General features: G+C 41.0%; 1 protein-coding gene across 7 annotated transcripts in view; it reads right to left on the bottom strand.

The window, feature by feature from the left end:
- Positions 1-13295, bottom strand: part of ARHGEF28 (Rho guanine nucleotide exchange factor 28) — a 307464-nt gene that overhangs the window by 176262 nt on the left and 117907 nt on the right. For all 7 annotated transcript variants that reach the window (XM_057540604.1, XM_057540598.1, XM_057540597.1 and 4 more), the window contains 2 exons: positions 10322-10469; positions 7524-7817 (listed from right to left, as the gene is read on the bottom strand). In XM_057540604.1, the coding sequence (XP_057396587.1) occupies positions 7524-7817; positions 10322-10469 (442 nt within the window). The remainder of the gene's footprint in view (positions 1-7523; positions 7818-10321; positions 10470-13295) is intronic.

The raw sequence follows: 13295 nt of genomic DNA, 5'->3' as shown, positions 1-13295 counted from the left end.
TTTACCATAGGACCTGTCTTAAAGAACATTCTCTCCACCACTAGCAGTCATCCAGTGGGTTACCTTAGCAACTGAAGGAATACAATACCAGCTTTAAATGTCAGAAAAGAAAGTGTGGAGATGTCTGTCCCACCAGATACTATCAGAAGTGCCAGAAGGCTAGAAAGTAATACTGAGTGTATACACAACTGCTTGAAAAATGTCAAGATTTCCAAGAAAAACATATATCCCAGACTCAGTCTATACCCATAATGCATTAATTTTAAAACTCCTCCAAAATTTTTTTAAAAACCTAAGAACTTGTATTTTGTAATAAATCTATCCTTTATGGGTTTCCTACCCACTGGTAGGACATCAGCTGATGTTATCTCAAACTTTCGGTGCAGGACAAAGCTTTGGGGCAGAAAGACAAAGCTGACATTTCACATAGTCTGTGGGACAGCACACAAGTCTTCTAATCTAATGTACCATTCCCTGGCTAACAAGACGTGGCACACAGGTGGGGACCAACCAACAGGGCCTTGCTCTATTTCCTCTTGATTTCTAGAGCTGGCAGACTATATTCAAGGATAAAAACAACAGCCAAGCTCCATTTCAAGTGTTAAACAAACCCTGACTCTTCCTGGTTACAGATCTCTTTCCTCTATTGAAGGAAAGATAAACAGATATTTCCCTCTGTCAAACATTGCGAGCCCACACATTGCCTTCTCTCATTGCCTAGAAAGAAGGTGATGATTCCGGGTATGTGGCTTGAAGCAAAATGTAGATGTCACAGAAAACTGGCAGTTCCCACTGAGTCTCTCATAATGAACTGTTAATTCTCACTTAATGGCGTTTCCTGCAGGTAAGCAATACTACGATTGCTCTTCAGACTCCTTAAGGGAACACTAAACTATTAAGACACATTTAACAGTTGCTGAATAACCCCCATTCTTATAAACTTTCTAAGTCCTTTTGGTCGACTGCATTCCTTTTCCTTTTTCCCCCATTAGTTGTAAAGTAGAGAAAGACCTTCTCCTTCAAAGGGAATTTATAAAGACCCTACTAATAAAGCTCAGCATCATGCTAACCACCCTTCCTCCTAGTAACGGTGGTCCTTATCCATTAAACCTATAGCCCCTGATGAGGTTTCTCCCTCTCCTTTAAGTCACTACTCATTACACTGTGACTTGTTACTACAGATACTACTTGGACTTGCCCTTACAACATGTATTCTGCAACCAATGCACCATTTCTCTAATTTCTGGATTCAAGTTTAAATATGTTCTGGTTGCTATAACTCCACTGGTGTTACTTGCAAGGAAAGGAGCATACTCTTGATCTGGTATTTGGAATTAATCATTAAAATAATACATTCTCTAAGTTGTTCTCAGTGGGTCCTACCCGTTCCATCCATTGCTTCTCTTTGAGGACAGTTCTCCAACCAACCATACAACTACAGAATGAGAAGCCAGCGCCCAAAATGCACTGGCTGTGTACCCAAGACAGCCCTGCAGAGAAGTTGCAAAAGCTCAGTTGGCTCACCCTAAAAACTTCTTCCACTTATAAAACCAACTACAAAGACAGGAATAAAGTTTAACTCTTTAAACTTGATAAAGCAATCTACCAGATATTTTCTTTGCTTTATAAAAAATTTTAATGTATTTGCCCTACAGATTCAATTCATGGTGCCACCTTTCTTAAATGTTCTTACCACAAAAAAGAAATGGTAATTATGTGACGGTAAGGAGTTATTGATGCTATGGTGGTAGTCATTTGCAATATATAAATGCACCAAATCAACACACTGTACACCTTAAACATGCACAAATATGTTAATTATATCTCAATAAAGCTGAAAAACAGGTTGCTATGTTTTTATAATTGGTGTAATTAATGAAGAGTTCTATCTCTTCCACAACAAAGGACTTCTTTCTGCCTATTAAGGAGACCTTTGCACATATGAAGTACTTTTACCTAGAGACCTGCAGAAAAGTCTAAACTCATTTTTCACAACAGTAATTTACTTTGGCAGAAAACGTCTTGAATCTGCAAATTGTTGCTGCATATTGGTTTGTAAGTGTAAATATATGCTGTGAGAGCGAGACTTTATATGACCTTTTTTTTAAGTAAAGGGGCTTTTTTTCCTTAAATCAGAATGCATAATCAAGACAAGCTCTACCTAATTCCATAGGTTGGGAGAGGAGCTACTATGTTCAGGGGCAAGGCCATCAGTCCTCCGAGATGGCATTTGTAGTCCCTTTGGGATCTTTACTCAAATTGCAGCCTCCCCACTGGTGATGGCAAGTTTGGTGCTTGCCAGCCACGTCAAGCTTCTGGACACACAAGTGATAGGAAGTAATTTGATTGAGCAGGAAGGGAGGACTTTAACTCAAGTTATCTGAGCACCAACGGAATAAAAAAAGATTATTTTATGCCAGTTAACCTAATTGTCAAAATTATGCCAATCTCTGAGAAAAGATTTCTGTCCAAAACACAAACAAGCAAAAAATCCAGAACAAAAAAGTTAATCATGAAATTTTATGGGATAGTATATTATTACTTCAAGTTTTACTGTAAATGTGAGGCACTGAGACCCTGCAGAAGCTTTTATCATAAAAGCTATTTCACAGAAAGAATGAGTTTAATTTTATGAAACAGAAATCCAATTTTATTTATGGCACAAAATTAAATAAAACACAGGATATTTCCTTCCCTAGGAGAGTAACTTAGTTGCATTGTGAGTAATGATGGGTAAGATGCAGGGCCAAGGAAAGGCTCTGCTTTTCTTCATAAGACACAATACTCTGCTCAGATTCTGGCCCTTCTACAGGTTCTCAGGCCTTCCTGATAACTCTTAGTGTTTGAAAAGAAAGGAAAATAAGCGATTTATTATAAAATGCAAGGAAATACAGTAATGCTTCATAGTAAGGCTTCCATCAGACTCTTCCACGACAAAATCATTACAGAAATCAATTTTACTCATTCTGTAACATCCTCTGTACCCCTCTAAAAAACATAGATAAATACAAAGAATTTTAAATAAATGTGAATAGTAAGGTTTTAAATAGTTTTTGGACAGGTCTTAGGAGAAATAACTACTAGGGAAAAAAACTGTTTTCCATTTACGATGCCCCTACCATTAACACATGATAAACTCCAGTGGGCCACATGCCACAGTTTATTTCCCACTTTGCTAATGTAATTTATCTGCCTCAAAGACAAGCAACACTAATAAAATATGTATGCTGAAAAAAAGATGCATTGAGCTCGTAAGAGATTCTAAACGGCTTAGGTTATAACTTTACTACATTGAAGGGGAAGGACCAGGATTGTGACATAGGAGACTCCTGAACTTCCCTCCTCCCATGGAAGTACCAAATGTACAGCTACACACAGAGCAATTCCCACTGAGAGAAATCCAGTCACTAGCTCAATGACTCCCACACATAGGACTGGATGAGAAAATACCCATACTCACGTGGGTAGGAAAGGCTGAGACACACTCTTGCCATAAACCCCACCCCCAGCTCAGTGCCATACAATCAGGAAGGAACCTCCAACTCCCAACTTTTCCCTGAGCAATCAAGGGTTTTCACCATACATGTAGCACCCTAACTTTTAAGGCTCCCACCTGAGGGATGGGCCCCCAAAACGCCTAGCTCTGAAGGCCAACAGGACTTACACCCATGAATCCCACAGGACTAGAGCAAATAAAGCAGCAGCTCTAGATGGGCATATAAGCAGGCACCCAGGCTGTCTCCCCACGGCTCAGTGTTGAGTAAGCAGGCAGAAACACCCATCTCCCAGTATTTCCCTGGAAGAGATTTGACTTCATACTTTATAAGCTGCTGCCCGAGGGTCCAGCAACTAAGTAGAACGCATCTAGGGGCTGGCTGTCATTCTCCCTGGACCCCAAGGAAGCCAGGTGGCAATTCCCCCACTCCCTTGCTCCAGTCCACTCCAACAATAAAGCCAGGTCACCAGTATCTCTCTGGAAGGAGCTGCTTTTATGGCTGTCACTCAAGAGACGGGTCCCAGATCCCCTGGCATTGACAGCCAATAGGGCTTGCATTCAGGAGTCCCACAGGACTGCGGTGGATAAAGAAGCAGTTGTTAATGGGTGTACACATAAGTACTTGCTGCAACCATCCCCCCAAGGTTCTGCACAGAGGAGCAAGCCAAAAACACCCATCTTCCAGTCTTTCCCTGGAAGGGATGTGACTGCATACTTTGCCAGCTTATTCCTTCTAATCAGCCTGCATCTAGGTGCTGACTGAGGTCCTCCCCCTTAGGACACTGATGGGTCTTGGTACGCCCTCTACTACTGGGAGCCACTAAGAACAAAGACAGCAACTTGGACTAGCACAAAGATTTAAGAGGCAACCAGGAGCTTGGGCTGGGATGACTGACAAGGTTCATCTACACAAGACCAGTCTGTCAAGACTGGGAGAGGTGGCTCTTTTATCTGATGCACAGAAACCAAAACAGAGTCAAGGAAAATGGAGAAACAGAATAAGTTCCAAACAAAAGAACAAGATAAATCTCCAGAAACTGATCTTAATGAAATGGAAATAAGTGACTTATCTGATAGAGAGTTCAAAATAACAAAGATGCTCACTGAGGTCAGGACAGCAACACATGAACAAAGTGAGAATTTCAACAAAGAGACAGAAAATGTTAAAAAGTACCAAACAGAAATCACAGAGCCGGAGAATACAATACCTGAAATGAAAAATTCAAAAGAAGAATTCAACAGCAAACTAGATCAAGTGGAAGAAAGGATCAGCAAACTAGCAGGCAGGGGGATGGAACTGATCTAATCAGAGGACTGAAAAGAAAAAGGAGTGTTAACCTTGTCCCTCAACACTGATGTTGTAGAGAAGTTCTATTACAAGTCTAGGCTGCAAGCAATGTTACCTCAAGTACTACAAACTGTTCTTAGAGAAAGTCTAGAAATTTCAAGGAATTGTTTGCAATACCAAGATTTTGTCCTTTGCCTGTAGCTTCAGTTGCCCAGACCAATTGTAATTTGTTTTCCACATATGTACATACAATCTACTCTCTATACACGGAAATCCATTCACATATACACATGAAAGTCAACTTTTACTGAGAACTCAGTATGTTCAGACATTGTTGTAGAAGCTTCACCAAACACTAATTCAACCATCGCAACAAGCCAATGAGGTGGGTACTATTATGCCTCATTTTAGAAATTAAAACCGTGGCATCAGAGCAAAAATAACTTGCCCAGATGATCTCAGAGACAGGAAGCAACTGGGCGAGGATTTGGCATATAATCTTAATGAGTATTACACTAGAATTGCTTTCCAATAGAATACAATGTCTCACCATGTAAAGCAACTGCTCCAATTTTTCTCATGAAAATACATATATCTACACAATATATACTTTTATATATCTTGGTGACATAAATCTGTTATAAGGATATGGATAAACCAAAGGGTCATGACAGATGGAGGCTTGGAAAACAAGAACACATCTCCAAACATCAATGAAAATGGCAATAAGATAACCCTTGGCAATTTGGTGGCTAGCCCAGTTTTCTCCAAACTTATTTGATTATGCATCTCTGTCAGCAAAAATAATTGCACATATGCCCCAAACCCAGAAAATTGTACGCATACTACTGTCAATGTACAGACTGAAGATTATGAAATCTTATTTCTAAATTTTAGGATGAAAAATAAATACAGCATGTGGATAACATGAATCCCACTTTGAAGGTTCTTAGTTTAAGCTGTTCATATGAAATTATGAAGTTCCATAACTTTCAACAATTTATCATTTTGCAGAGGCACAGACTGAACCACTGCAGAGTCCAACCTGCTATGCTGAGAGAGTTGCTGTGTTAGGAAAGTAGCCCTCTCGCTGACCTGCACCTGCCTCTCCATGAGGCTCTGAGGCTCTTTACTTATGTCTTTGAGCATGGTGACTAGTGAGAAATTATGAAAGCTTTATGTCTTTGTCAAAATGAGTCTGCCTTCCAAAATATAAAATACCCTCTAATATTATTGATAAAATTTGTTTTAAAAGCCAGGAGGCTTAAGCAAATGAAGTTCCTTAGCCAGAAAGTATATAATATATAGATAGATGATAGATAGATAGATAGATACATATGTATATATACACTCATATGAATGAATATATGTATACACATGTATATATACACCAATGAATATATGAATATATGTGTGTATATACATATGAATAAAGTTGCTTAGCCAGAAAACATTTTTTTCCTCCTATACATACAGGAGAATTACAATAGCAATATCTAGGATGTGCAACTCCTTAAAGGTCTCAGGATACACCGCTCATTCATTCAAGTACTTCCTGAGCACCTGTTATGTGCCAAGCTCTTCGCTAGGTCCCTGGGGATAATGGTGTGCAAAAGAGACACCATCCACTCCCTCAGGAAGCCCACCCCTTCATTCGTATCAGTCAGCTGCCACACAGCTAAGTGCAGCACATGGGATTCAGGCACGGATGACTTCTTTCATCCAAGGTCTTAAGGAATAAGAAACATCCTTAAGTGCCAGGAGAGTTTAAGTATAACCCTAATAAAGGAAAGAAATGGAGATCCTCTCTGATTGTGGCTTATGATCTTATGATTGATTCTGCTTAAAAAAAAATCATACCCCTTTTACCTAGAGTAGTTCATTTAATCTTAATCCCTGATCAACTTTAAACCAACCTGTAACCAGAATTTATCAGGAAGCAGAAACTCTTAAAGACAGCATCATCTAACCACAAAGCTAAAGTCATAGGAAGAATACAGGAAAACAGCAATAGTACATGTTTGTGTCCAATAAAATACAGAGCAATAGTTCTATCTCCAATAAAATTATGTTATTTGTAATCACCATAAGTAGTATCTGTTGAACAGTGTAGCCTCATGCATAGTATGAGCTTATATACAACATCTATATCTTTGTTCACACAGATTCCAAACGGTTTTAAGAGTCTATTTACTGATATTAAGAGTCTATTTAGTCTTTTAGTAAAGAAGGGGCATCCAGAAGTAACTCCAAAAGTTAGTATAAATATAGTAAATATGAATGCTGTCAGTGACACTGACATTTTCAAAGATTTCAATGCATTGGTTACATTTCCTGCATGGCCACATTTCTTCTCAGTGTTCCACAGAGTTGGCTGCATGTTCTTCCTTGCTCAATGACTCTACCTATTTGGAAATAGGACACCAATATCCCCTTCTTACAGCAAGAAAACACGCCAAAGGAAGCAGAGCCACAGCCCAAAGCAGCTGGCTCAAGAGCCTGCCACAAAGAAACAGTCCTTCCCTCCTTGAGGAAAAGCTCTTCACCCCCTGGAACAGAGTGGCATCAACCAGCCCAGAGATGAGTGGCTCAGAATGTCAGGGATCCCAGATTGATCAGTGCAAGGCTCAGGTCAAAAGTAGGCAGGAAAACCCACCCAGACAAACAGGCAACAAATTGTAAGGCACATTTGAACTTGACATAGAGAGGAGACATCTTAATTTCCTGGTAAGGACCCACCTTCAAGTGAAGAATTTCCCAAGACAGTCCACCCAAGAGGCAACTCCAGATGGGTCAGAGCCAGCACGAGCTCCTCGTCCAGAGCAGGCAATGCTCCCGCCGTCAGGGCAAATGGGGTCAGCAGGGTCTGGTGGCTACTGGCTGTGAGGCGATCGGCTTGGGTGACCAGCAAGCGAGCCAGCCTGCAGGCCATATTGTCCACATAGGTCACGGAGTCAGAGCCCATGGTCACCGGGGAGTAACCTTCCGAGCAGAGGCACACAGACACCGTCACTGTCTCCTGAAGCCTGTGGCCTGGATGACAAGATAGTGAACAGTTCACCCAGAGTCTGCAGAAAATGCTCTCCCAGTGTCCAAAGCTTTGGCCTGAGCATACCACACGCCCCAGGAGAGCAAGGCAGAAAGGAAATGCGGCCAATTATCTCTAAATGCTGCCAAGCCTGTGGGTCCAAATTAACACTGACCCATCTTCTTCCAGTGACTCCTGATTTTCAAACTGACCTTTATGAGCTCTGACCATTTCAGGGCTGCTTTCCTATCATTACCACTGTTATTTGGCATAGCTTCACCTTGTACTTCTACCCAACCATCAAATTCAAGTTTGTTGTCTTAAAGGCCTTTGCCCTTTCCTGTTCTGGCATTTCCTTCTGAGTCATACGTTTTTATATATTTATTTAGGTGATAGTTTTATAAGGTAGCACCACAAAGTTACACAAGTTTACCCTAGTCCCTCAGAGTTCTGTTGAACGTGAGTAGGGTGGGTAAACACTACTCAACAGAAACATTATATATACTGTTCATTGGCCCACCACCACTTCTGAGAATGGCTTCTCTATCTTGTAGATGTTCTTAATACTTCTGTTGGGTGGTCACCTAATCCTGCTACCCGCCCCTCCTCCTTACACTCTCCTTCCATTTTACCAAGGTTGGTGAACTTCTACCCAGGTATGTTTTTATGTTGTCCTTGGCAGAACGTCCAGGAATTACTACCACCAAACCTCTGTGATCATGATATTAACAGCTGGACAGAAGAAGGGCTAACATTCAGCCACCACTGGCCCCCAAGCAAACGGCTAATGGGTGCAAATCATCTTTGCTCTGCCTTATCCTCCAAAGCTTTTCCCCAGAAGCTATGCTGCCAGGCTTCAAGGAATAAGAGCGTCCCAGGTTTACCAGGCAAGAGCTACTGCTATTTTCACATCATTGCCTTTGTAAAGTGGTCCAATGGTACAGCACAGAGTGCAGCCCCTACCCCCAGACCACACACGTCCACTATATACTACAGAAAACTGCTGTACATACTTCGGAAAGGTACCCTGGCAAAGCTGTATTCGGGAAAATGTAAGATTCAGAAATTTGGAACTGTCTGCAGTGAGTTTGTTAAAATCAAGGTAAGAACCCTCGCTTCTAAGCAGGCCACAATATAATCAAAAAAGATTTTCTGTAACACACAAGGAATGGGAAGGAGGTTCACCCTTACATGCAAGTAAAGAAAAAGACAAAAGTTTTGATGTTAGGAGTGGCACTTTAGTTATTATTTTTATTCTTTCTCTTATAAGAGGCTTGATTAAAAAAAAAGAGAAAAACCAAGAAAAGAGGGCCAAGCTAAATGCAGCAAAAACATCAATGCAAATGCCAAAGCAAAAGGGAGAGGCAAAAGAGACTAGCAGCCAGTAAAACTCTGTGCCATTAATGTGGTTTGACTTTTTTTTCTTATGAGGATGGGAGTTACTGGGCCTGAGAGAGAAGTGCTTAAAATTGCCCAAAGTCCCAGAAATTGCACAATAGATTGATTCAGTGACCAAACCCAGGTAGGTCTGAAAGGTCTTTGTACATCACTACAATTCTCTATGTCTGTGTTTGCATGTTTCCTGCCTCCCTTCTTCCCACATGCAACAGATATACTACAGAAGCACTTAGAAACATTTTTCTTTTAAAAATGAGGCCAGTCTTACCTATTAAAAAATTGAAGGTTCCCTCTGATACAATTTAAGAAGGCCTAAGAGACCCACAGTTAAAACCGACCAATCAACAAACAAGAAAAACAACACAAACCCTCCTTTCCTGCAGGTAATGGCATCTTAATTGCACCTTTAGTCTACAGCTTGATGTCTCAGATGTACAATCCACATGCCAATGAAAATACAGAACAACTGTACCCGAGGAGGGGCTCTTACTTCATGATAACACATTAACACGATACATTAATTTGTCATCTGTCACCGTGGTACTTGAAGACAGCTGGGAGAATTACAGGTTTCAGAATGTGAACATTTTGGTGGTGGGAAGAGACAGTTCTGGAAGCTGAGATCCAGCAGGGAAGCGTCTGGATGGACATGCTGCCAAGGAAGGAACCCCTGCCACCCAAAGGAGCAAAGCAGAGAGCGGGTGCTGGACTGACCACAGGAGAATGAAGAAGAGAGAACGAAGACCACTGTCAAGTATCTCAGATCTGCCTGAGCTGCCCCTGGCCACGGCCCCAGGACTGCAGGCAGCAATACGAAGACAGAGCGTCTCCTCCACGGGATTGCATCCAGGGCACCCCCAACCTGGAGGGTAAGTCTAAGTTGGGCTGCTCAGGGAGCTGCAGACACAGCTGGAAGCGGCTCAGACGTGAGATAACCCAGTGTGAGTGTTCTTCCTTATCTACACATACACACACACTCACACATACACAAACACACAAGCACACATTCTCGCACACACATACGCTCTCACTCATACCCATCCCACCTTGGAGCACCACGAAGATGCTCACAGACAGGTTTTTCAATTGCACAATAAAGAGGACACCTCACCTGGAACGCTGGACTGGAGAACGTTATCCTCCGTGCGCTCTGCAATCACGATGTGTCTCTGATGAGATCCGTTATAAATGAAGTAAAACTCGGCATCTTTAGGAAGGTAAACATTTTTGCCAAACTTCGCATAGACCGTCATCTGCCCCTGAAAAATGAACAAGTCAAGGTATCATCACACTTCCTCGTCCTGGCTCTAAGAAAGCACAATAAAAAGGGCCCCGATACAAAACAGGGTCCTTTGTAATGTTCATTTCATGTGGGCGAGCCCAAATATCATGAATCCTTCTTCCTAACAACAATGTTTTGGACGACAGGGCGATGTTTCCTGATCTATTTAAGTATGCGTGTCAGAGCTGGTTTGTTCTGTTTTCCAAATTGAAGAAGTTAGAGCATACGAAAGAATTTTTTTATTTACTAGATGTGCAATTATGATACTTTGTTGTATTTTACTTTCTCTGAATTCCTACTACCTGAGGAACATCATTGCTTGTATTAATTTTTTCCTGTACCTGAGATACCACCATAGTATAAAGCTTCAAAATAACTATTCTTAGCCATGTCCTTACACTGTACTGGACCACAGTGGCTTGTAAGAACATTAATTAAATATTCACAAACATTGCTAAATAAACAGCACTATGTGATCCAACACTTGCTGTGCCCTTTCCCACCGCTGTTTGTCTTCTCTGAGGGATTTCTCTGTCTTCTTTCTTATCTAGCCTGGCCTCACACTTTCTCTTGAAAGCTTATGGTTGGCACAAAGCCCTGCTAAATACCCTGGTCCCAAGGAGAGGAGCTGCCAGCCTGGGTCACTGAGGCACACTCTGAGGAAGGAAGGAAGGAAAGAATGAATGGGCAGCAGGCTAATGCTCCCCAGTATATCACCATCCAGAGGCGGTGTGGGGCGGCTCAATCAGTGCTACAACCAAGGCAGCAGTGATGGATGAGCCTGCCAGATTGTCTAGGGCCTGGAAGGCTTCAAGGATTCGGGATGCTCCCTCCTCTCAACCACAAAAAGGCAATACAAAGGGGGCCTCCAGGGAGCAGGTACATACCACCCAGCTTGTGGGAGTGGCAGGAAAATGGAAACCAGGAGGTGGAAAGGGTCACCCACTTTGGAGGGCCTCCAGAGCTCAGCCCAGTGTGGAGAAGCATCTGGGCTTTTGTGTGCTTGCCCAACAAAAACAAACCCACTCTTCGAGAGTTCCTCAGCCCGTGACAGGAGAGAAAAGTGAACACAGAAAAGCCTCCACAGCCTCCTTAACATCTGTTTGCCTTTGATGATAATTAGCATGGTATTCCTTAGGATATCAAGAGGTAGGTCAATCAGGACCAAAAACAAAATCAGTGTGGACCTCCTCTTTCCAGTAACTATATGGTTGTTCTAGCTAAAATTTAAAAAATAAGCAGGCTATGTTTTCCTAGTGGTTTACAATCCATCACACACATGAAACATCATCTTGAATCACACACAAACAAACACATAATCAATAGAAAGTAACATGCCAAGAAAAATCTACCATACAATAGCTTCAGAAAAAAAAAAAGTTCAGGAAGAGGATCTGAAAAGCAAAAAACAATAACAAACGTCTGACATGACAGACAGAGGAAACTTAGATGAAATTCCATTTCCTAAAAACAGAAGAACAGCTTGCTTTAGTCATGTTCCCGGTTTCTAAAGAGACTGTTAATTATCCACGGACAAAATCTGAACCGACCTGTTGGTGATACATTTTTGTAATGTTAGAAAATAAATTGTATAAACAGATCAAAGTTTTTCACAGATCACAAGGATATCTAATCTGTATCTATTCAAAACAACGATCATATTACTACTTTATTTGGTTAGGTGAACCAGGACTACAACTTATGAAAGTGTTTGCAGCCCTTTTCAATGCAATACAACTCCAAACAGGAGAGTTTTATAATTCAACTATGCCTCCCTTTCAAGACCATACCAAGCTTTATATTGGTCAAAGAAGATAAATAACAGTCAGGTCAGAAATAAGACATGGCCATTAAGGAGAGATTCTCAGCAGTCCTAGCACTAAGAATAATATTCAGCAATAAAAAGGGTCTCTCATTTGCTAATCACAGAGAGATCAGAAAGATATGGTGAAGAATATTATGGGAGGAGGAGGGAGGGGATGATACAGAAACGAACAAAGAGACCCAATGAGATAGAAGGGGATGGGGAGTGGAGTGGCAGGAGAGGAAGACAGGGAAAGGAAACATGAATATGAACAAGAACATTGTCATTCAAAAAAGCTAGACAAAGCTCAGAGGAGATTTAGACAAAGCTACCAAGAAGACCAGCAGAAGGAATGAGCTTCTCATCATGTGCTGAGGAACAAGCACAGCATAAATGATAAGGCACAGGTGACAATTTTTGACTAAGATTGAAGACTCTCTAATCACTGTGGCCATTCAAAATCTATTTTCTCAAAAGGCCACTAATTTTATCAATGACAAAGATAAATTCCAATGTACAGATTTCCAGTGTGTCGCCATCATTTCCCCATCTGGATTTAATTGCATACTTTGCTTTAGGCAATTGAAAACTATAAATTTTTGTAAATGAATGTTGGCATCAATATCAGAATCATTCTGCTTCTATGCAGAAAAACCAGAGATGTGTTATAAGCTTTCTGTCAATTAACTATATTCCAAATTAAAAAAAAAAAAAAAACAACACTCAGCTACTTCACTGAAACTTCTGGAAACAATAAGAGGCTTAATAGGCAAAATTATCTTCCCAAATTAATCTGTAGATTTAATATACTCTAATTAAAACTGAAACTAAATTTGTCAAATGAAACTCAACAAGCTTACTGTAAAGTTCATCTGGAAGAATAAATACACAAGACTAGAAACAAAAGTTTTGAGAGATAGAATAATGTTTGAGCTGTAGGGGGAGGGATCAGAACATCAGAATACCATGGCAGAATTTCCTGCCTTGGAAATTATGTAA

Source organism: Balaenoptera acutorostrata, chromosome 2, assembly GCF_949987535.1.
Source record: "Balaenoptera acutorostrata chromosome 2, mBalAcu1.1, whole genome shotgun sequence".
Taxonomy (NCBI): Eukaryota; Metazoa; Chordata; class Mammalia; order Artiodactyla; family Balaenopteridae; genus Balaenoptera; species Balaenoptera acutorostrata.
This window is presented reverse-complemented; position numbering and strand designations above follow the sequence as displayed.